The sequence below is a fragment of the Salvelinus namaycush genome, chromosome 19, assembly GCF_016432855.1.
Source record: "Salvelinus namaycush isolate Seneca chromosome 19, SaNama_1.0, whole genome shotgun sequence".
Lineage (NCBI taxonomy): Eukaryota > Metazoa > Chordata > Actinopteri > Salmoniformes > Salmonidae > Salvelinus > Salvelinus namaycush.
This window is the reverse complement of record NC_052325.1, coordinates 45,428,416-45,450,540: the sequence shown is the minus strand read 5'-3', so window position 1 is coordinate 45,450,540 and position 22,125 is coordinate 45,428,416. Positions and strand designations below refer to the sequence as shown.

General features: G+C 42.3%; 1 protein-coding gene across 1 annotated transcript; it reads right to left on the bottom strand.

Annotated features, from left to right (window-relative positions):
* Positions 1-4,098: 4,098 nt before the first annotated feature.
* Positions 4,099-21,937, bottom strand: fbxl3a (F-box and leucine-rich repeat protein 3a). The gene is made up of 5 exons (XM_039015068.1): positions 21,714-21,937; positions 10,966-11,368; positions 9,797-9,919; positions 7,743-7,914; positions 4,099-5,033 (listed from the first exon to the last, which is right to left on the bottom strand). Exons 2-5 carry the CDS (start codon positions 11,365-11,367, stop codon positions 4,393-4,395), a joined length of 1,338 nt encoding a protein of 445 aa, XP_038870996.1. The 5' UTR covers position 11,368; positions 21,714-21,937; the 3' UTR covers positions 4,099-4,392.
* Positions 21,938-22,125: the final 188 nt, after the last annotated feature.

Sequence of the window (22,125 nt, the reverse complement as noted above, 5' to 3'; positions counted from 1 at the left end):
CTTATCTCATACTGAATAGTAAACAGTCAATAATGGTACTGTATTGCGTATACTGTACTGTTTAAGGTTATGTCATAAAAACTCCTCTCGGTATGACGCAACCACTCACGCTAGACATAGCAAGTTACGTGAATGGAGGGACAGGCATCCATAACAGAAAGCCAAGGCTTAAAATGTAGGACAAATAGCAGAAAATACAAATTAAATCATTAATCCACGCTTGTGCGATCACATTCAAAAACGAAATGGGCACCTGAATTACTTAGGTAGACTAACTCTCGCTAGCGACATCAAAACAGATGGATCACCAGACCACGGTGCTCTCAATCTGCCCAATATTCACCCTCTTTTCTCCAAACTCCTCTAACAAAGTTATTTTATTTGTACAATATATAAATATTCATATTTACACATTTATTTTTGTATACATGTCATGTTATCTTTTGAAACTATATTTATTTCCCATGTATTGCTTGATAAAATTGTAAATGGTAGGTACATATCACACCAGAACCCTAAACCTCAAATTTGGGGTGGAAAAAAATGCTTTGCGATCTGTACGGTCCAAATGAGAAAATGTTAGCAAAAGGAGACATTCCATGATGAACTTGTGTAATGGCAACACGTTTTGTTTTCTGTATGAAAATAAATTACTTATGTTGGGGCATGGTGACAAAACCCCCAAAATAGTCTAACAACTGATATTTAGGAAATCAACAGGCTTCATTCTTCCAGCCAGTCACTTTCTCCCAACTAGTAGGCCTACTCTTTATAATTTTGGTATACATTTAAGGTGCTTACAACCATAACTAACCCCAGAAACCATTTCTAAACTGAAATTAAGGATTTGTGAATCTGACAGGGATACATACAGTGGGGAGAACAAGTATTTGATACACTGGCGATTTTGCAGGTTTTCCTACTTACAATGCATGTAGAGGTCTGTCATTTTTATCATAGGTACACTTCAACTGTGAGAGACGGAATCTAAAACAAACATCCAGAATATCACATTGTATCATTTTTAAGTAATTAATTTGCATTTTATTGCATGACATAAGTATTTGATCACCTACCAACCAGTAATTTTCTGGATTTTTGTTTTAGATTCCATCTCTCACAGTTGAAGTGTCTACCCAGTGGCTACCCAGGAAACAGCCAGTAACTAAGTTCACTGGACCAGAAGACATGCCTAGTCTGGCACTAGCTAGTGATAAGTTAATTTGCTGCATTCAAGAACCTGATTTCGCCCTTGATGTTCTAGATTAGAATACTCCCGAGGAAATTCCATTCTGGGAAACCGGTCAGGATCGACAACTGAGAATATATCTAAAGTTACCAGTCCATATAGGTGCATCATGAATGAGTACAAGTAGCTTCACATCCCCGATTGCCCTTAGTGTGAAATGTCTGATAATTCTAGATTCAGATTATTTTGAATCACCCTTTCATCTGTTAAATACACAAACAATTGTGGCAACTGAAATGACTCAAACACCAACTATTTGTTGCAAAAAGTGCAGAGTTCCTGTCCAATTCTTAGCCTTGCATCTTTTAGCTTATTCTGTTGTAGTGTCGGGTAGCATACCTCACAACATGAGGCTTCCAGTCCTCTCTCCACCTTTTAATGGTCTTTGTATTGATTGTCCAATGGGCGTATAAGGAGTGTCTGAGCCACGAGCTGAGGACCAATGGAATCAGATACCCTCCCTCTCACAAAGTTTGTGTCATCACCCCCTTCGTTTGAGGAAGACTGATAAAAAAATAATTAAAATGTGTAAATGGCAAAATACCTTACACATTTAGTAGTGACAGCATTTCCAAAATGTACGTTTTTCACGAGATTGTATTTAGAAATTTGTGAAAGGCAAACTGAGAGCCGCAACCAACCATAGACATATAATCCATAGATGGCTGTTCCCATTCAAGTCAAGACTGGAAACCATTGCTCGTGTACCCATGAGTTTAACAGTCAAATTGCCAGGGTTAGAGGTTCAAAAAACTCTTCTATGTATTATATGTCTATGGCCACAATGCAACAAGCTGTTCCACAGATAGAAGGAGCGATAGGAGTGGGGAAAGAGATGCTCGTACAGTGATAAGCACACCAAAGACGGCACTTCTAAAAGCCTATTTCATACCATAGCCTGCTGAATTTCCCAGATAACTTTTCTTTCATTTTGATTTCGGCACAAATGAAAATGTGGCACTGACTCACCCATGGATGGACGTTTCAGCATTGTCTCAATGAAGAGTTTGACTAACCATGGGCAGTTACAAGCCTGCTAGAGTTAGCGGCAGGTGGACAAGCAATATCCACCATCGTAGTATGGATGAAGCCTGACCTGGAATGTGAAGCTAACTGAAGCTGGTTAGCTTTATAAAAGCCTGAGTAGATCTATACTGAACAAAAATATAAACGCAACATGTAAAGTGTTGGTCTTATGTTTCATGAGCTGAAATAAAAGATCCCATAAATGTTCCATACGCACAAGCTTATTTCCCTCAAATTTTGTGCCTAAATTTATTTAGATCCCCATTAGTGAGCATTTCTCCTTTGTCAAAATAATCCATCCACCTGACAGGTGTGGCATATCAAGTAGCTGATTAAACAGCATGATCATTACACGGGTGCACCTTGTGCTGGGGACAATAAAAGGCCACGTTGTCACACAACGCCACAGATGTCTCAAGTTGAGGGAGCGTGTTTGCAAGCCTCAATCCCACATGTGTGCTGCCCGCTCATTCTGATTGGGTGGGCCTATGCCCTCCTAGGCCCACCCATGGCTGCACTCCTGCCCAGTCATGTGAAATCCATAGATTAGGGCCTAATTTATTTATTTTAATGATTATATGACTGGTAACTCAGTAAAATTGTTTAAATTGTTGCATGTTGTTTATATTTTTGTTCAGTATAGCTGGCCTCATAGTACACCACTGAGGATAATTGGGGCTACCTCTTCTTAAGAAGGTGTGCTGCAGTGCTGTGTACTGGTGGTTGTTTTGTGTGGGCAGCAGGGGCTACAACCCTGGTCAAAATAGGGTTGGTGTTTTCTAACAGATGCGCTATATCAATAAAAATCAGCCATAGCATAACTGTCTGTACCATGACTTAACCAAAAAACTCCACCCTGTGTCCCTGACCAGTGTAGCCTCTTACGTCTGGGGAGGGGTGTGCTCCTCTACCACAAAGCCATACAGTACAGAGTTTGGAAAACTAGACTCCATGTTGACGCAAAAAAATCCCATAACAAGAACTTAATACATTTCATGGATGTGATCAATAGAAAATCTGGAAATTCAGTTTTGTCTGAGCTCTAGGGGACAGGTCAGTTTTAAATATACTGAACAAACATAAATGCAACAATTTCAAAGATTATACTGAGTTACAGTTCATATAAGGAAATATGTCAATTTAAATAAATTCATTAAGCCCCAATCTATGGATTTCACATGACTGGGAATACAGATATGAATCTGTTGGTCACAGATACATGGGGGGAAAAAAAGCCATGGAAAAACTGGGAAGTTTTCAGCTTCCAGGAATTGTGTACTGATCCTTGCGACATGGGGTTGTGCATTATCATGCCTCAGGATCCCGTCACGATATTTTTGTGCTTAAAAATTTCCATTGATAAAATGAAATTGTGTTTGTTGTCCGTAGCGTATGCCTGCCCATACCATTACCCCACAGCTTCCATGGGGCACTCTGTTCACAACGTTGAAATCTCTAAACTGCTCGCCCACACGACACCATACACGTGCTCTGCGGTTGCGAGGCCGGTTGGGCATACTGCTAAATTCTCTAAAACCACATTGGAGGCAGTTTACGGTAGAGAAATAAACATAAAATTCTCTGACATCTGTGGCATTGTGTACTGTGACAAGACTGCACATTTTAGAGTGTGGCCTTTTGTCCCCAGCACAAGGTGCACCTGTGTAATGACCATGCTGTTTAATAAACTTCTTGATATGCCACACCTATCAGGTGGATAGATTATCTTGGCAAATGAGAAATGCTCACTAACAGGGATCTACACATTTGTACACAAAATTTGAGAAAAATAAGCTTTTTGTACATTTGGAACATTTCTGGGATCTTTTATTTCGGCTCATGAAACATTGGAACAACACTTTACATGTTGTGTTTATATTGTTGTTCAGTGTATATGAATGGAGTATACAGTGAGAAAAGTAGGAATTACTGATTAATCAGGAAAAATCTCATCCCTGAAAAATTCGCATTTTAAGTAGAACACGATTATCTTCGGTTGTTCCTTCGCAGCCAACATGGACTCCACGGATGCTTTGAACAGAGTTTCAAGGTGGGAAGAAAAGAGAAAAGTATGTCAAACTCTGTGTACAGTAAATCCACAGCCCCCTTCAACGGCTCTACCAGGTGGGCATCATGTCGGGGAACCAGACACGGCCAAGGTGCTTTGACACCTCCCAGTGGATTTCGTCCAGGTTGTACTTATGGTCGGAAATCAGCACCTCCTCCATGATGGACAGCTGGGACAACCTCCGACCGCACAGCTTCACGAATTCCACGAACGCGCTGCACGACACCTCACACTCCCCAAGGCCAATGGCCGACAGCTGGGTGCAGCGCTTGGCGATGCGGATTAGCTCCTCGTCCAGCGGCCGCAGCCCGTTGGCGCACACCACCAACTCCACCAACCGGGGGCAGTGGAGCCCCACGCGGCCCAGCACATCCTTACTGACTGAGCGACCAAAGTAGAGGTGGGTGACGGGGACCTCCTCCCTGAAGAAGGGGCCGAACTCGTCCTCGTAGAGGAAGAAGTACATGACCAGGTTGAACTTGGGCGAGTGGCGCAGCATAGCGTCCCAGCTGGACTTCTTGATGGTGTGGAAGTGCTGCCCGGAGTTCTCGCTGACCACATCAATGCGGAGATGCTCCAGGTGCACGTGTTTCTCAGAGGAGAGGGCTAATAAGAGCTCGTCACTCAGCAGGTGGTAGTTCAGCGCCAGCTCCCTCAGGCCATGGCACTGGTCCGCCACACACAGGATACCTGCACACACAGAAAACTTTGCTTTAGAAATATAGTCCTGTTATTACTCCAATTATAACATATGTCCCTATTAATTTGAATTAGTTTTAAATGGTGTAACACTAGAAGAGCCGAGACAGTCATTTTGACTGCATATGACAGTAATTGAAATCTCTGCAATTTTTACATCATGCCCCTCAGTCCTTGACTTTTCCTAAATAAGTCTATTTAAAGCCATTTCTGTATGGACCTTGCTTTGTGCACGGGGGCATTGTCATGCTGAAACAAGAAAGGGCTTTCCCCAAACTGTTGCCACAAAGTTAGAAGCACAGAATCGTCTAGAATGTCATTGTATGCTGTAGCGTTAAGATTTCCCTTCACTGGAACTAAGGGGCCTAGCCCGAACCAAGAAAAACAGCCCCAGGCCATTATTCCTCCTCCACCAAACTTCGCATTGGGGCAGATTGTGTTCTCCAGGCATCTGCCAAACCCAGATTTGTACGTCGGACTGCCAGATGGTGAAGCGTGAGTCATCACTTCAGAGAACGCGTTTCCACTGCTCCAGAGTCCAATGGCGGTGAGCTTTACGCCACTCCAGCCAACGCTTGGCGTTGCACATGGTGATCTTAGGCTTGTATGAGGCTGCTATGGAAACCCATTTCATGAAACTCCCGACAAACAGTTATTATGCTGACGTTGCTTCCAGAGGCAGTTTGGAACTCGGTATTGAGTGTTGCAACCGAAGTCATACGATTTTTACACGCTACGCGCTTCAGTACTCAGCGGTCCAGTTCTGTGCGCTTGTGGTGCCTACCACTTCACAGCTGAGCCATTGTTGCTCGTAGACGTTTCCACTTCACAATAACAGCTCTAGCAGAGCATAAATTTGACGAACTGACTGACATCCTATGACGCTGCCATGTTAAAAGTCACTGAGCTCTACAGTAAGGCCATTCTACTGCCAATGTTTGTCTATGGAGATTGCCTGGCTGTGCGGTCGATTTTATAATAATTCAGCAACAGGTGTGGCTGAAATAGCAAAACCCACAAATTTGAAGGCGTGTCAACAGACTTTTGTATATATAGTCTATATGATCACACCTGTAATTGATCATTTGTTCTATTACTTTTGAGGCACAGCTGAGTGAACATAATTCGCCTTATTTTTTATTTTACTGGACTGATGGCCTGCATCTGATGGTCATTTTGAGGGGAGGGAGTAATCAGCAGTGAGGCTGCCTCTCTACTAACTCACCGTCCCCTCCGCTCTCCCTCCCTCCATTGACAAAAAGGGGACACTGTCTTCCAGCTGATGGCAAAACTCAAGTCGCACTGCATTATTTATGCCTCATGCACCAATTAATGTTCATCCGATGTCCAGATAAAGTGAAATATTACTCAAAATAAAAAATATTAAAAAAGAGACAAGCTTATAATAATAACGCAAGCTTATCGAAACACTTTGCTATACTCATTCATTGCAGCTGTAGTGTTGGTTGTAGCACATTTTTATGGCTTATAAACATGTTGACAGTGCTGAATAACAAACATGAAATGACTCATAAACAGCAGTGCTTTGGTTTTAAAAGTTTTGAAATCTCACAGTATCAACTTTGCTACGCACTCAAGGCTTCTTTTTATAGTCTATGGCTGGAGGAAACTGTGCAGACACGGTGATCTGAGCTATTTGATTGGCCAGCGGTAGTCCTGTAGGTGCACTTGATTTGCTCTCTGGGCCTGCCGGGTAGGCAGAGTTCTACCTTCAGACACATGAAATGGTTCCAAACACTTTGCCTTCCCGACACTACGGTTGCTGAATCAAGTGCACCTACCGCCAACAGCACGAAACAAATAAAACAAAAAATAGAAACTCCAAGGCTTAATCATTGGGTTTTTTACAGAAATGTTTGGTGATCGACTAGGAATGCTTTGGAGATCGACCAGTCGACCAATGGGTTGGCGACCACTGCTATAAGTCGCTCTGGATAAGAGCGTCTGCTAAATGACTTAAATGTAAATGTAATCTATAGAGGCTTCTTTTTTCTTTGTTACCAGCTATGAAAGAAAACGGCAGAAATACTTTGAAACCAGCTACTGCAGCATTTATTTTGCTATAAATGTGATCATACTTGACTATTTTTATTTTTATAAGTGAACTGCTCGGACTGTGGAGCCCTGACCACCTGCCAAGGTGGCTGGTGAAATAGACATCTTACCCGCCAATGCCAAAATATTCCCGCATTTGGCACGTGGCTGGTGTTCATTTTAGGCCCTGCTGATGAATGCGTTTGTTTTCCATGATTGTATTAGGTATTTCTGTTTTGAATTTCTTATTTGAGGTGTGTATTTTTGTAATTACAGGTCTCATCTGTAAAAGAGGCCGTGGCCTCAGCATTGGGAGGGGGAGTCATACCAAGGATCATTTAGCTATTTGATTTGGAATTTTAGGACCCCTTAAGGTGTCAAACAAATTAATAAAAAAATGCGTTGATTAAACACTTAATTTACTTGGCCTTATTACAATTAGCCCATAGAAATGCATTGAATAACAGCTTCATATATGGATAAACATAGTCCAAAACATTTCTAAAGGAAGTCTGTTCTGAAGTGTCTATCCTATATCGGAGAAATATAAGATAGATTTTACATGTATTTAAGCCCTCCTTTAATCAATGGAATAATCCATTCTAGGGCTCATTCAATGACCATAAACTCAGACAAGCACCCTACCTGCAGGGGAGACATGAGGGCAGCTGCTCATCTTCAACATCCTCAGCGTGTCGCTGTTGTTGGCCACCAGGACCTTCAGGGACGGGTCGTCCACCGGTGTGTCGTCGATCTTCAGCGATGACAGGGACTTGGAGTTGACAAACACCACCGTCAGGGCCGAGATGAAATGAGACTACAGGAGGAAAACAAATCAGTCAACAGGTAAATAAAATGGATGATTGCAGGTGTAGGGTATGACAAAGACCCAAAATCGTCAAAACATTGCACTAAATTCCGGAACATCAATACACAGTGGACTGTTTCATGGAATTGCCTTGAAAGAATGAATGGAGAATGTGTTCAGGTTGAACTGGCCGCTCCACTGTGTAATTACAGACTCAGTGTAAACGGTGGAATTTTGACTTTTAAAAAACGGGAGCCAAAAGCTAATGGACAATCAAATCCTAGTTATAGAATTGTATTCACAATCGAGATTACACATTAGAATGCCAACCATTGTCATGAAACATTTGGTACCAACATGAAGGACAGTTTCCTTATATATACAGTGCATTCAGAAAATATTTAGACCCCTTGACTTTTTGTTACAGCCTTATTCTAAATTGGATTGAATCCCCCCCCCCCCCCATCAATCTACACAAAATACCCCACAATGACAAAGCAAAAACAGGTTATACATTTTTGCAAATGTATAAAATTAAATAAAACGGAAATATGACATTTACATAAGTATTCAGGCCCTTTTTACTCAGTACTTTGTTGAAGCACCGTTGGCAGCGATTTAAACCTCGAGTCTTCTTGGGTGTGACACTACAAGCTTGGCACACCTGTATTTGGGGAGTTCCTCCCATTCTTCTCTGCAGATCCTCACAAGCTCTGCACAGCTATTTTCAGGTCTCTCCAGAGATGTTCAATCGGGGTCAAGTCCGGACTCTGGCTGGCCCACTCAAGGACAGCAGAGACTTGTCTTGGCTGTGTGCTTAGGGTTGTTGTCCTGTTGGAAGGTAAACCTTCGCTCCAGTCTGAAGTTCTGAGCAGGTTTTCATCAAGGATCTCTCTGTACTTTTCTCCGTTCATCTTTCCCTCGATCCTGACTAGTCTCCCAGTCCCTGCCACTGAAAAACATCCCCACAGCATGATGCTGCCACCACTATGCTCCGTAGGGATGGCGCCAGGTTTCCTCCAGACATGACACTTGGCATTCAGGCCAAAGAGTTCTTGGTTTCATCAGACCAGAGAATCGTGTTTCTCATGGTCTAAGAATCCTTTAGGTGCCTTTTGGCAAACTCCAAGTGGGCTGTCATGTGCCTTTTACTGAGGAGTGGCTTCTATCTGGCCACTCTACCTTAAAAGGCCTGATTGGTGGAGTGCTGCAGAGATGGTTGTCCTTCTAGAAGGTTGTCCCATCTCAACACAGAGAAACTCTGGAGCTCTGTCAGAGTGGCCATTTGGTTCTTGGTCACCTCCCTGACCAAGACCCTTCTCCCCGATTGCTCAGTTTGGCCAGCTCTATGAAGAGTCTTGGTTCCAAACTCCTTCCATTTAAGAATGATGGAGATCACTGTGTTCTTGGGGACCTTCAATGCTGCAGACATTTTTTTGTACCCTTCCCCAGATCTGTGCCTTGACACGATCCTGTCACGGAGCTCTACGGACAATTCCTTCGACCTCATGGCTTGGTTTTTGCTTAGACATACTGTGGGACCTTATATAGACAGGTGTGTGCCTTTCCAAATCATGTCCAAATCAATTTAATTTACCACAGGTAGACTCCAACCAAGTTGGAGAAACATCTCAAGGATGATCAATGGAAACAGGATGCACCTGAGCTCAATTCTCTCATAGCAAAGGGTATGAATACTTTAAATAAGGTTTGTTTTTTATAAGTAATAAGTAATACATTTGCAAACATTTCTAAAAACCTGTTTTCACTTTGTCATTATTGGGTAGTGTGTGTAGATTGATGTCGAAAAAGTCATGGGGTCTGAATACTTTCCGAATGCACTGTAAGGCCAATTTATGGCTCCGATTCCAACAGCCTGAGTGTAAGCTACCTTGGGCAACTCCATGAAGCTGGGTCTGGCCGTGGAGATGAGCCCTAGTGTCTTTAGTGAACAGTTCACCAGCTGGGAGAGAATGTCACAGGCTGCCTCTGCAGATTCCGTGCTGCTGTCCACCTAGAGGTAAAAAACAAACAATATATACATAAAAATATAAACGCAAAATGTTGGTCCCATGTTTCATGAGCTGAAATAAAAGATCTCAGATATGTTCCATATGCACAAAAAAATTATCTGAAATTTTGTGCACAAATTTGTTTACGTCCCTGTTAGTGAGCATTTCTACTTTCCCAAGATAATCCATTCACCTGACAGGTGTGGCATTTCAAGAAGCTGATTAAACAGTTTGATCATTACACAGGTGCATCTTGTGCTGGGGACAAAAGACCACTCTAAAATGTGCAGTTTTGTCACCAACGTCACAGATGTCTCAAGGTGAGGGAGCGTGGGATGCTGACTGCAGGAATGTCCACCAGAGAATTCAAAATGTTAATTTCTCAATATAAGGACTAATGAATTTATTTCAATTGACTGATTGCCTTATATGAACTTTAAGGCAAACATTTTTGAAATTGTTGCATGTTGCATTTATATTTTTGCTCACCCAACACTTGAACTCTGATGCTAATCATAAAATGAAATCTTGATTTCGCATACCATTCTTAATCATAAACAAACAATTGCAGATTCCCCTCAATTTCTTTTCAGCAGCGGTGGCAAAGTTGACGTAAGTAGTCCGCATGGACAATGGCACTGTCTCCAACAAGAATTTTAGAGGCACTCTTCTTGGTCGCAGACCAATTTCCCTGTATCGAAGCATTTTGCAATGCGCATGACAGAAATTGTGCAGTTTAAAGCTAATTTCCTATGGTTTAGGCCGTGTTCTTATGCTATCTGTGTGACCTAAACATAACATGAATGCGGGCCCCATGCCATTAATTTATTTTTTAGATTCTTCCTTTTATTTTGGTTATTGTTAGTTCTCAAAGATTATCTTATTTTAAAAATATATAGCTCCGTTCTCTTTTCTACAAACTTTATATCTTGTTTTATTCGTCTAAGTTTATACTGAAAACGTTTTACTATCGCGAAAATATAAAAATTGGAGTGGCTGCAACGACTAATGGACAAAGGGGCAACACTGAATTGTCTTTCCCACTCACTTTGAAGCTGACATACTGCAGGTGGTTCGAATGCCTCTTGATGATCTGTTTGATTAGGTCTGGGTGTGTCGCCTTCAGGTAAGAACTGGCAGGCTGGTTCAGCTCAAACTCAAAGCACCTCCATAGCTCGGGCATGTGGAAAGCTTGGTTCCAGCCGCGGCACACTTGCGAGGCGTACGCCCGGTCCAGAAGAGGCAGGAATTGAAAGATGTTGAGCAGGATCTCCTGAGGGAGCATTGCCCAGTCGAAGCCAAACTCGCAGAGATCTACATCAGTCTCTTCTTCCTCCTCCTCTTGGTGCTTCTCTTTGCTTGGCTGTAGCTTCCGCACCTTCTTGCAGGACTCGGTTGGGCCCTCGCTGGAAGAGCTGCAGGCGTCCTCATCTCCTTTCACCCTCTTCATCCTATAGGGGGAGACACAACGAGGTTTGGTGGGAATAATACATCGCAAATCATTGGCCTGCTGGCAATTAGTTTATTAAACACGGGATTTCGTACATTAAAATCACAGCATACAATGCCATAATTATAGAAGAATAACAGCCAGGTAACAATACTAAAAGGTGTCTTATTTTATTGCCTAATTGGAACTAATAACTGCTACTGCATTCCTGGCATACAACAGTGTTAGAGGAATTTCATTCCTATGTGTTTGTTAACCAATTCAATTAAAACACTCTGTCCGTTTCTAAGAATTTGTAAGGTTCTTATTTGCATAAAATGGACAGAGACCAGCGACCAAATTAATCAATAGCGTTTATTCTCGAGAGCTCTGCTCATAATACCATATACATGTTTATATACCTCTCATTTCATCATAAATGTCCCTCCTCCTCCTCTCAGACAATGACAATGCTGTTTTAAGTCTTTTCCTATGCCTACATTGCTTATTTTTTTAATTTTTATTTCACCTTTATTTAACCAGGTAGGCTAGTTGAGAACAAGTTCTCATTTGCAACTGCGACCTGGCCAAGATAAAGCATAGCAGTGTGAACAGACAACAACACAGAGTTACACATGGAGTAAGCAATAAACAAGTCAATAACATGGTAGAAAAAAAGAGAATCTATATACAATGTGTGCAAAAGGCATGAGGAGGTAGGCAATAAATCGAATAATTACAATTTAGAAGATTAACACTGGAGTGATAAATCATCAGATGATTATGTGCAAGTAGAGATACTGGTGTGCAAAAGAGCAGAAAAGTAAATAAATAAAAGCAGTATGGGGGTGAGGTAGGTAAATTGGGTGGGCTATATACCGATGGACTATGTACAGCTGCAGCGATCGGTTAGCTGCTCGGATAGCAGATGTTTAAAGTTGTTGAGGGAGATAAAAGTCTCCAACTTCAGAGATTTTTGCAATTCGTTCCAGTCGCAGGCAGCAGAAAACTGGAAGGAAAGGCGTCCAAATGAGGTTTTGGCTTTAGGGATGATCAGTGAGATACACCTGCTGGAGCGCGTGCTACGGGTGGGTGTAGCCATCGTGACCAGTGAACTGAGATAAGGCGGCACTTTACCTAGCATAGCCTTGTAGATGACCTGGAGCCAGTGGGTCTGACGACGAACATGTAGCGAGGGCCAGCCGACTAGGGCATACAGGTCGCAGTGGTGGGTCGTATAAGGTGCTTTAGTAACAAAACGGATGGCACTGTGATAAACTGCATCCAGTTTGCTGAGTAGAGTATTGGAAGCTATTTTGTAGATGACATCGCCGAAGTCGAGGATCGGTAGGATAGTCAGTTTTACTAGGGTAAGTTTGGCGGCGTGAGTGAAGGAGGCTTTGTTGCGAAATAGAAAGCCGACTCTAGATTTGATTTTGGATTGGAGATGTTTGATATGAGTCTGGAAGGAGAGTTTGCAGTCTAGCCAGACACCTAGGTACTTATAGATGTCCACATATTCTAGGTCGGAACCGTCCAGGGTGGTGATGCTAGTCGGGCGTGCGGGTGCAGGCAGCGAACGGTTGAAAAGCATGCATTTGGTTTTACTAGCGTTTAAGAGCAGTTGGAGGCCACGGAAGGAGTGTTGTATGGCATTGAAGCTCGTTTGGAGGTTAGATAGCACAGTGTCCAAGGAAGGGCCAGAAGTATACAGAATGGTGTCGTCTGCGTAGAGGTGGATCAGGGAATCGCCCGCAGCAAGAGCAACATCATTGATATATACAGAGAAAAGAGTCGGCCCGAGAATTGAACCCTGAGGTACCCCCATAGAGACTGCCAGAGGACCGGACAGCATGCCCTCCGATTTGACACACTGAACTCTGTCTGCAAAGTAGTTGGTGAACCAGGCAAGGCAGTCATTAGAAAAACCGAGGCTACTGAGTCTGCCGATAAGAATATGGTGATTGACAGAGTCGAAAGCCTTGGCCAGGTCGATGAAGACGGCTGCACAGTACTGTCTTTTATCGATGGCGGTTATGATATCGTTTAGTACCTTGAGCGTGGCTGAGGTGCACCCGTGACCGGCTCGGAAACCGGATTGCACAGCGGAGAAGGTACGGTGGGATTCGAGATGGTCAGTGATCTGTTTGTTGACTTGGCTTTCGAAGACCTTAGATAGGCAGGGCAGGATGGATATAGGTCTGTAACAGTTTGGGTCCAGGGTGTCTCCCCCTTTGAAGAGGGGGATGACCGCGGCAGCTTTCCAATCCTTGGGGATCTCAGATGATACGAAGGAGAGGTTGAACAGGCTGGTAATAGGGGGTGCGACAATGGCGGCGGACAGTTTCAGAAATAGGGGGTCCAGATTGTCAAGCCCAGCTGATTTGTATGGGTCCAGGTTTTCCAGCTCTTTCAGAACATCTGCTATCTGGATTTGGGTAAAGGAGAAGCTGGGGAGGCTTGGGCGAGTAGCAGCGGGGGGGGGGCTGTTGGCCAAGGTTGGAGTCGCCAGGAGGAAGGCATGGCCAGCCATTGAGAAATGCTTGTTGAAGTTTTCGATTATCACGGATTTATCGGTGGTGACCGTGTTACCTAGCCTCAGTGCAGTGGGCAGCTGGGAGGAGGTGCTCTTGTTCTCCATGGACTTTACAGTATCCCAGAACTTTTTGGAGTTAGAGCTACAGGATGCAAATTTCTGCTTGAAAAAGCTGGCCTTTGCTTTCCTGACTGACTAATGACTAATTTTTAAAATTAGAAGTTCGAACTGTTTGGGCATAGACCTGGAAAGTATGACAGAACTTTGCAGGCTAACTCCTCCCCCTTTGGCAGTTCTATCTTGACGGAAAGTATTATAGTTGGGTATGGAAATCTCAGAATTTTTGGTGGCCTTCCTAAGCCAGGATTCAGACACGGCAAGGACATCAGGGTTGGCAGAGTGTGCTAAAGCGGTGAGTAAGACAAACTTAGGGAGGAGGCTTCTGATGTTGACATGCATGAGGCCAAGGCTTTTTCGATCACAGAAGTCAACAAATGAGGGTGCCTGGGGACATGCAGGGCCTGGGTTTACCTCCACATCACCCGAGGAACAGAGGAGTAGTAGGATGAGGGTGCGGCTAAAGGCTATCAAAACTGGTCGCCTAGAGCGTTGGGGACAAGGAATAAAAGGAGCAGATTTATGGGCGTGGTAGAATAGATTCTGGGCATAATGTGCAGACAGGGGTATGGTGGGGCACGGGTACAGCGGAGGCAAGCCCAGGCACTGGGTGATGATAAGAGAGGTTGTATCTCTGGACATGCTGGTCTCAATGGGTGAGGTCACCGCATGTGTGGGAGGTGGGACAAAGGAGGTATCAGAGGTATGGAGAGTGGAACTACGGGGTCCATTGCAAACCAAAACAATGATAACTAGCCTGAACAACAGTATACAAGGCATATTGATATTGCTACAACATGTTACACAATCTACTACAAGCCCAACGGTTTCTCCCCTCCCTGGATGGGGACGAGACATCTTTCCTGTTGTTAGTTTCACAGTGGTCACAAGTTGTCTGTTAACACTTCCTCTTTGCCTATGTATAAACATTCTTCATCAGACAGGGTAGAATTCTGTTAGTTACAGTCCTATCATTACTTTTAAATGTATACATAATTTAGTCATTATACATAAAATCCATAACAAACATTTTCACCGTTAACATTATATTAGTTAGGCAAGGGTAGGAACGTCAAAAGTTCCGGTTTGGACACTAGTCTAGAGCGCCTGGTTAAAATTGTGTTTAGGAGCATTTTTTCAATCTCTAAAATGGTTAATACTAGTGAGAAATGTGTGACTATTGAAAAAAGGATGAGTTTGCTTTGTTTACTATAATCCTAAATTACGATATTTTATTATTTTGTCATATCTAATTAACCAAAAATATAAAAAGACAACATGCAACAATTTCAATTATTTAGTCAATAGAAATAAATAAATTAGGCCCTAGTTTATAGATTTTACATGACTGGACAGGGGTGCAGCCTGGGACAGCATATTTTTCCCCCCACAAAAGGGCTTTATTACAGACAGAAATACTTGTCAATTTCATCAACTGTCCAGGTGGCTAGTCTCAGACAATCCCACAGGTGAAGAAGCCGGATGTGGAGGTACTGGGCTGGCGTGGTTGCACGTGGTCTACGGTTGAGGCTGGTTGGACCTACTGCCAAATTCTCTAAAAACACATTGGAGGCGGCTTATGGTAGAAAAATTAACTTTGAATTATCTGGCAAGAGCTCTAGTGGACATTCTTGCAGTCAGTATGCCAATTGCATGCTCCCTCAAAATGTTATACATCTATGGCATTGTGTTGGGTGACAAAACTGCACATTTTAGAGTGGCTTTTTATTGTCCTCTGCACAAGGTGAACCTGTGTAATGATCATGCTGTTTAATCAGCATCTTCAAATGCCACACCGGTCAGGTGGATGGATTATCTTGGCGAGGAGAAATGCTCACTAACAGGGATGTTAACAAAGTTGTAAATGAAATATGAGTTTTTTTGTGCGTATGGTACATTTCTGGGATATTTTATTTCAGCATGAAACATGGGACCAACACTTTACATGTTGAGTTTATATTTTTGTTCAGTGTAGATTTAAGACTAAACTGTAACTCGTCCACTCGGGAAAATTCACTGTCTTCTGGGTAAGCAACTCCAGTGTAAATTTGGCTTGTGTTTTAGGTAATCAAATCTAATTTTATTTGTCCCGTACCGTTAACTGCTTACTTACAAGCCCTTAACCAACAATGCAGTTAAGAAAACATTTACTAAATAAACTGAAGTTAAAAAAAAATATGAAAAAAAGGGTATATACGGGGGCCATTTGATTAATTGTTCAGCCGTCTTATGGCTTGGGGGTAGAAGCTGTTAAGAAGCCTTTTGGACCTGGACTCCAGTACCGCTTGCCGTGCGGTAGCAGAGAGAACAGTCTATGACTGGGTGGCAGGAAGCTTGGCACCAATGATGTATTGGGCCATAAGCACTACCCTCTGTAGTGCCTTACGGTCGGATGCCGAGCAGTTTCCATACCAGGCGGTGATGCAACAGGATGCTCTTGATGGTGCAGCTGTAGAACTTTTAGGATATGGGGACCCATGTTAAATCTGCCCGCCTTTTCCTGTAGTCCACAATCATCTCTGTCTTGCTCACGTTGAGGGAGAGGTTGTTGTCCTGGCACCATACTGCCAGGTCTCTGACCTCATCCCTATAAGCTGTCTCATCGTTGTCAGTTATCAGGCCTACCACCGTTGTGTCGTCAGCAAACATGATAGTGTTGGAGTTTTGCTTGGCCATGCAGTTGTGGGTGAACAGGGAGTACAGAAGAGGACTAAGCACACACCTCTGAGGGGCCCCGTGTTGAGGATCAGCATGGCAGATGTGTTGTTGCCTACCCGTACCACCTAGGCGCGGCCCGTCAGGAAATCCAGGATCCAGTTGCTGTGAGCTTTGTTGGCACTATGGTGTTGAACGCTGAGCTGTAGTCAATGAACAGCATTCTCACAAAAGGTTATCCTTTTGTCCAGAAGGGAAAGAGCAGTGTGGAGTGTTATTGAGATTGCGTCATCTGTGGATCTGTTGGGGCGGTATGCGAATTGGAGTGGGTCTAGGGTTTCCGGGATGATGGTATTGATGTGAGCCTTGATTAGCTTTTCAAAGTACTTCATGGCTACCGACGTAGTCATTTAGGCAGGTTACCTTCGCTTTCTTGGGCACAGAGACTATGGTGGTCTACTTGAAACATGTAGGTATTACAGACTCGGTCAGGGAGAGGTTGAAAATGTAAACGTGCCAGTTGGTCCGCGCATGCTCAGAGTACACATCCTGGTAATCCGTCTGGCACTGCAGCCTTGTAAGTGTTGACCTGTTTAAAGGTCGTGCTCACATTGGCTACGGAGAGCGTGATCACACAGTCCTCCGGAACAGCTGGTGCTCTCATTGCATGCTTCAGTGTTGCTTGCCTCGAAGCGAGCATAAAACGCATTTAGCCTGTCTGGTAGGCTCGCAGCTAGGTTTGCCTTTGTAGTCCGTAATAGTTTGCAAGACCTGCCACACCGCACGAGTGTCAAAGCCGGTGGTAAATTAATTTCTGTGTCTGGTGGAAAGCAGACTGAACCAGGTTTTCCTCTAGGACTTTGCCTGTGCTTAGCTCCATTCCATTTATTTTTTATCCTGAAAACCTCCCCAGCCCTTAACAATTACAAGCATGCCCATACCATGAAGCCAGTACCTTTTTTAAGGTATCTGTGGCCAACAGATGCAGAACTGTATGAAATCCATCGATTAGGGCCTGATACATTTATTTCAGTTGATTGATTTCCTTATATGAGCTGTAGCTCAGTAAAATCTTTTAAATTGTTGCATGTTGTTTATATTTTATTCAGTGCACCTGAAAATATATGGCAAGACCTGAAAATGGTTGTCTAGCAATGATCAACAACCAACTGGCCAAAGCTTGAATTAAAAAAATAAAAATAAAAAATTGACAAATGTTGCACAATTCAGGTGTAGAAAGCTCGTAAGAGACTTACCCAGAAAGACTCTCAGCTGTAACCGCTGCCAAAGGTGCTTCTACAAAGTATTGACTCAGGGGTGTGAATACTTATGTAAATTTGATATTTCTGTATTTAATTTTCAAAAATGTCTAAAACCATGTTCTTGCTTTGTCATTGTGTGTAGATGGGCGATAAAAATAAATATTTAATAAATGTTGAATTTAGGCTGTAACACCAACATGTGGAATAAGTCATATGAATACTTCCTGAAGGCACTGTATGCACAAACCCCCGAGTCAATTTCTGCAGCCTAATACAAACCCCCATAAAAATCCATCTGTTTAAGCTAGAAATAAACAGGAAGCATAGAAGCAGAGCTAGCACTTCTTAGAGACTTGCTTTCATCGAGAATGACAGATGTATAACTCATATTTATTTTGTCAAGCCGCTCAAAAAGTTACACATTACAGCTCTAATGCATCAACTTTAAAACCAAATAATTAGATTTTTTAAAAACCAAACTAAATAACAGTAATCCTTTTAACTGAGTAAATTAAGATGACATAGGCCTAATCACAATACAGGTGAAATCATATTCAATAGGAGTGTGTGCATGCATTGAGTTATTGAGCTTATTTTGGCTGACCAGTGGAGTCTATGGCGCTACAGATGACAAACAATCGGTTTATATTAGGCTACTGATCAACAACATTTGCAAAGAAGTATCACTCCAGCATGTCACGCCTGTATGGAAGGGCATCATAAGCACTGCTGTTAGTTTTAGAATATAAAATAACTATTCAATGCAAATGGTCCAAAGTAACGTCATGATTTGTGATCACGGATTCTTAGGAAAACAGTATTTGTCATTTTCTGTGATCTGGAGAAAAACAACTCAGCTGCCCAGATGAAATTCAAAACGACTCAATTGGCTATTTCAGCCATCTGTCAAGAAATGGGCGGTTGATCCTACTGCTACGATTGGATAGAGTGAGGCTGTAACTCCGCTCCCTTTCACATCTCTCTCCATCGCTTATATCACTTGCTGGCTGCGGTTTACTACCAAGCCATAAATGTACATAATATCGAACAAGGAAAACAGATTTAACGACGATGCACATTCTGTCAATGACTCAAATCTGACCATAGTTTGAGAAGTGAGAACGCAAGCACACACACACACACTACAGCTTTCTTGGTCAATAAACATGCAGCAAGATTCTTAGGTTGTTAAGCCTATTGCAAAACTTTGTTAAGGCATTTTAAAAACACTTCCTTCTTTCCCTATTACGACATCATCTAATCCGACTATCAACTGTCAATTTCAAATCAAACTATTATTTGTCACATGCGCCGAATACAACAAGTGTAGACCTTACCGTGAAATGCTTACTTACAAGCCCTTAACTCTTCTTGAACTGCACTGTTGGTTAAGAAAATATTTACCAAATAGACTAAAGTAAAAAATAAGAATAACGAGGCTATATACAGGGAGTACCGGTACCGAGTCAGTGTGCGGGGGTACAGGTTAGTTGAGGTAATTTGTACATGTAGGTAGGGGTGAAGTGACTATGCATAGATAACAAACAGCGAGTAGCAACAGTGTACAAAAAGAAGGGGGGGGTTAATCAATGTAAATAGTCCGGTGGCGATTTTAGTAATTGTTCAGCAGTCTTACGGCTTGAGGGTAGAAGCTGTTGAGGAGCCTTTTGGTCCTTGACTTGACGCTCCGGTACCACTTGCCGTGCCGTAGCAGAGAAAGTAGTCTATAACTGGAGTCTCTGATGGATACGATTGCGGCTGGTCAGATATTGTACACAAGTAAATAGCTTACAATATATCAAAGAGGTTAAGAAACCATGTGGTTACACCACAAGTTAGATGGCTCGTTGCCGAAAATGGTTTATGTGCAAAATTATAAACAGCTAACATTAGCTAGCTACGTTGGTTATTAACTCCCATCTGATATCTTAGCACCATGTTTATATAGCCAGCTAGCTAGCACCACAGATGAAAGGGTAAGTTATCATAATCATTGCTAACAGGTCACATACAGTGCCTTCAGAAAGTATTCATACCTCTTTACTTACTACACATTTTGTTGTGTTACATCCGGAATTAAAAATGGATTAAATAGATTGTCTCACCCATCGACACAATACCCCATAATGACAAAGTGAATACATGTTGTTTTTTGTGTGCAAATTTATTGAAAATTTAACAGATCTCATTCACATAAGTATTCACAACCATGAGTCAATACATGTTAGAACCACCTTTGGCAACGATTAAGAGCCTTCCACACCTGAATTGTACATTATTTACACATTATTTAAGAAATTCTTCAAGGTCTGTGAAGTTGGTTGTTGACCATTGCTAGACAGCCGTTCTCAAGTCTTGCCATAGATTTTCAAGCAGATTTAAGTAAAAACTGTAACTAGGTCACCACATCTGTGGTGTTAGCTAGCTAGTAACTAGAACAATCAATCTTGGCAAGCAACTCCAGTGTATATTCCACCGCAGATCCACCGCAAAATATATTTTTATGTTCACTACATCATCTTTATCTGCAACAAGTCAATTTGATGGAAACATCTCTGGTGGGAAAATACGCCTGTTTGCTCCCTGTTCTATTGATTTTAGTGTGACAGATGGAAGTAATTAACAAAAGTGTCCTCTAACCAGTGATGTACACATTATTCACAGATTCCGTGTAGTTTTGGAGCTGTGTTAGGAGGTGCAACCTGCGCAATTGATTACAATGTGTTAATCGATGTGAGTGACTGAAAAAACTGTTTTGCGTTTCTCTTTCTGTTTTGGTTGACCCCCATATTAAAATGCAACATTTCAAAATGTAGTTAACAGTTCTGCAGGCTGTCCTCTAACCAGTGATGTAAAAAAATATATCCAGTTTCCATGTGTTTTTTTGAGTTGGTACTTTAAACAGCGCATTGCAACATGACAAAACAACAGTTTTTCGGGAGTGTGCAGTTCATAACGTGCTCGTATAAAAAAATATGATTACTATTGTTGTAGATGTGTAACCGATGTGAAATGGATAGCTAGTTAGCGGTGGTGCGTGCTAATGGCGTTTCAACTCGCTCTGAGACCTGAAGTAGTTGTTCACCTTGCTCTACAAGGGCCGCGGATTTTGTGGCGCGATGGGTAACGATGCTTCGAGGGTGGCTGTTGTTGATGTGTGTAGAGTGTCACTGGTTCGGGGCGACTGACTGTTAAGCTGTTATATGATGTGTAAAAACGACATTTTATGTTTAGATGTTCAATATATCAAACTGTTTCTGCATATTGGCATTGGGCTATTTATAAACATTTACTACTGTTAGCATAATTTTCAACTTACAATTTAGGAATATAAATATAACTCAACATTAATTCCAGTGGTATTGTTCTTAAATCAGGAAAAAAGTTATGATCGATTTATTTTGATGACATACCAGATATCACCAAAACGGGTTTGCACTGCCTACTATGGGGCTAGGGGCCATATACAGCCATTGGAGCCAGAAGGGCAACTGTAACATGAACTACAAACTAGGACTATACAATGACGAGGAACCTACCGCAAGTTAGATAAGTTAGTTAGCTAGCCATTACAATAAAGTTATTTGACAACTACTTAGAAGTTCATAGCTAGCTAGATAGCATCCTTCCATGCATGAGGATACTGTCTGGCCAAGTTTGCTGTGCCAATGTTAACCTAAGTTAGTTAACTAACTGTCAGCACTTTACGAGCTAGTCAAGTTATTGGTAACGTTAGATAACTAACCCAAACGTTAAACCGACAATCAAATTATATTATAGTTGACCCATCCCCTTACCTTATGTTTACACTTGGCAGCTGGCTAGCTGTTGATGTGAAAAAATCCGATTACTGGCAACTTCAACCCCGGCCGGCACATTCACCCGAGCCAAATATCGCCACATTTACAGTTTTCTTTTAGATAATGTTCGTGTGTTGTGCTATATCTCCGGTGATGTAAATTATTTTGCGGGAGTTTCAGCTGTCCCCCCCATCCGTGAAATGGCGACGTGTTGTTGTGACAGTAGGGGTGCATTGTGGGTGATACTGTATGAAATGGCTTCCTCTTCTTCGGTGGGATTTATTCGCTGTTGGCTTCCAACGGTATGGTGCATTACCGCCACCTATTGTACTGGAGTGTGGGCCAGAGAAAAGGATAAATTAATCCAACCTGCCAGCCCAGTTGCTCTTTAAAAAAATATATAAAATAT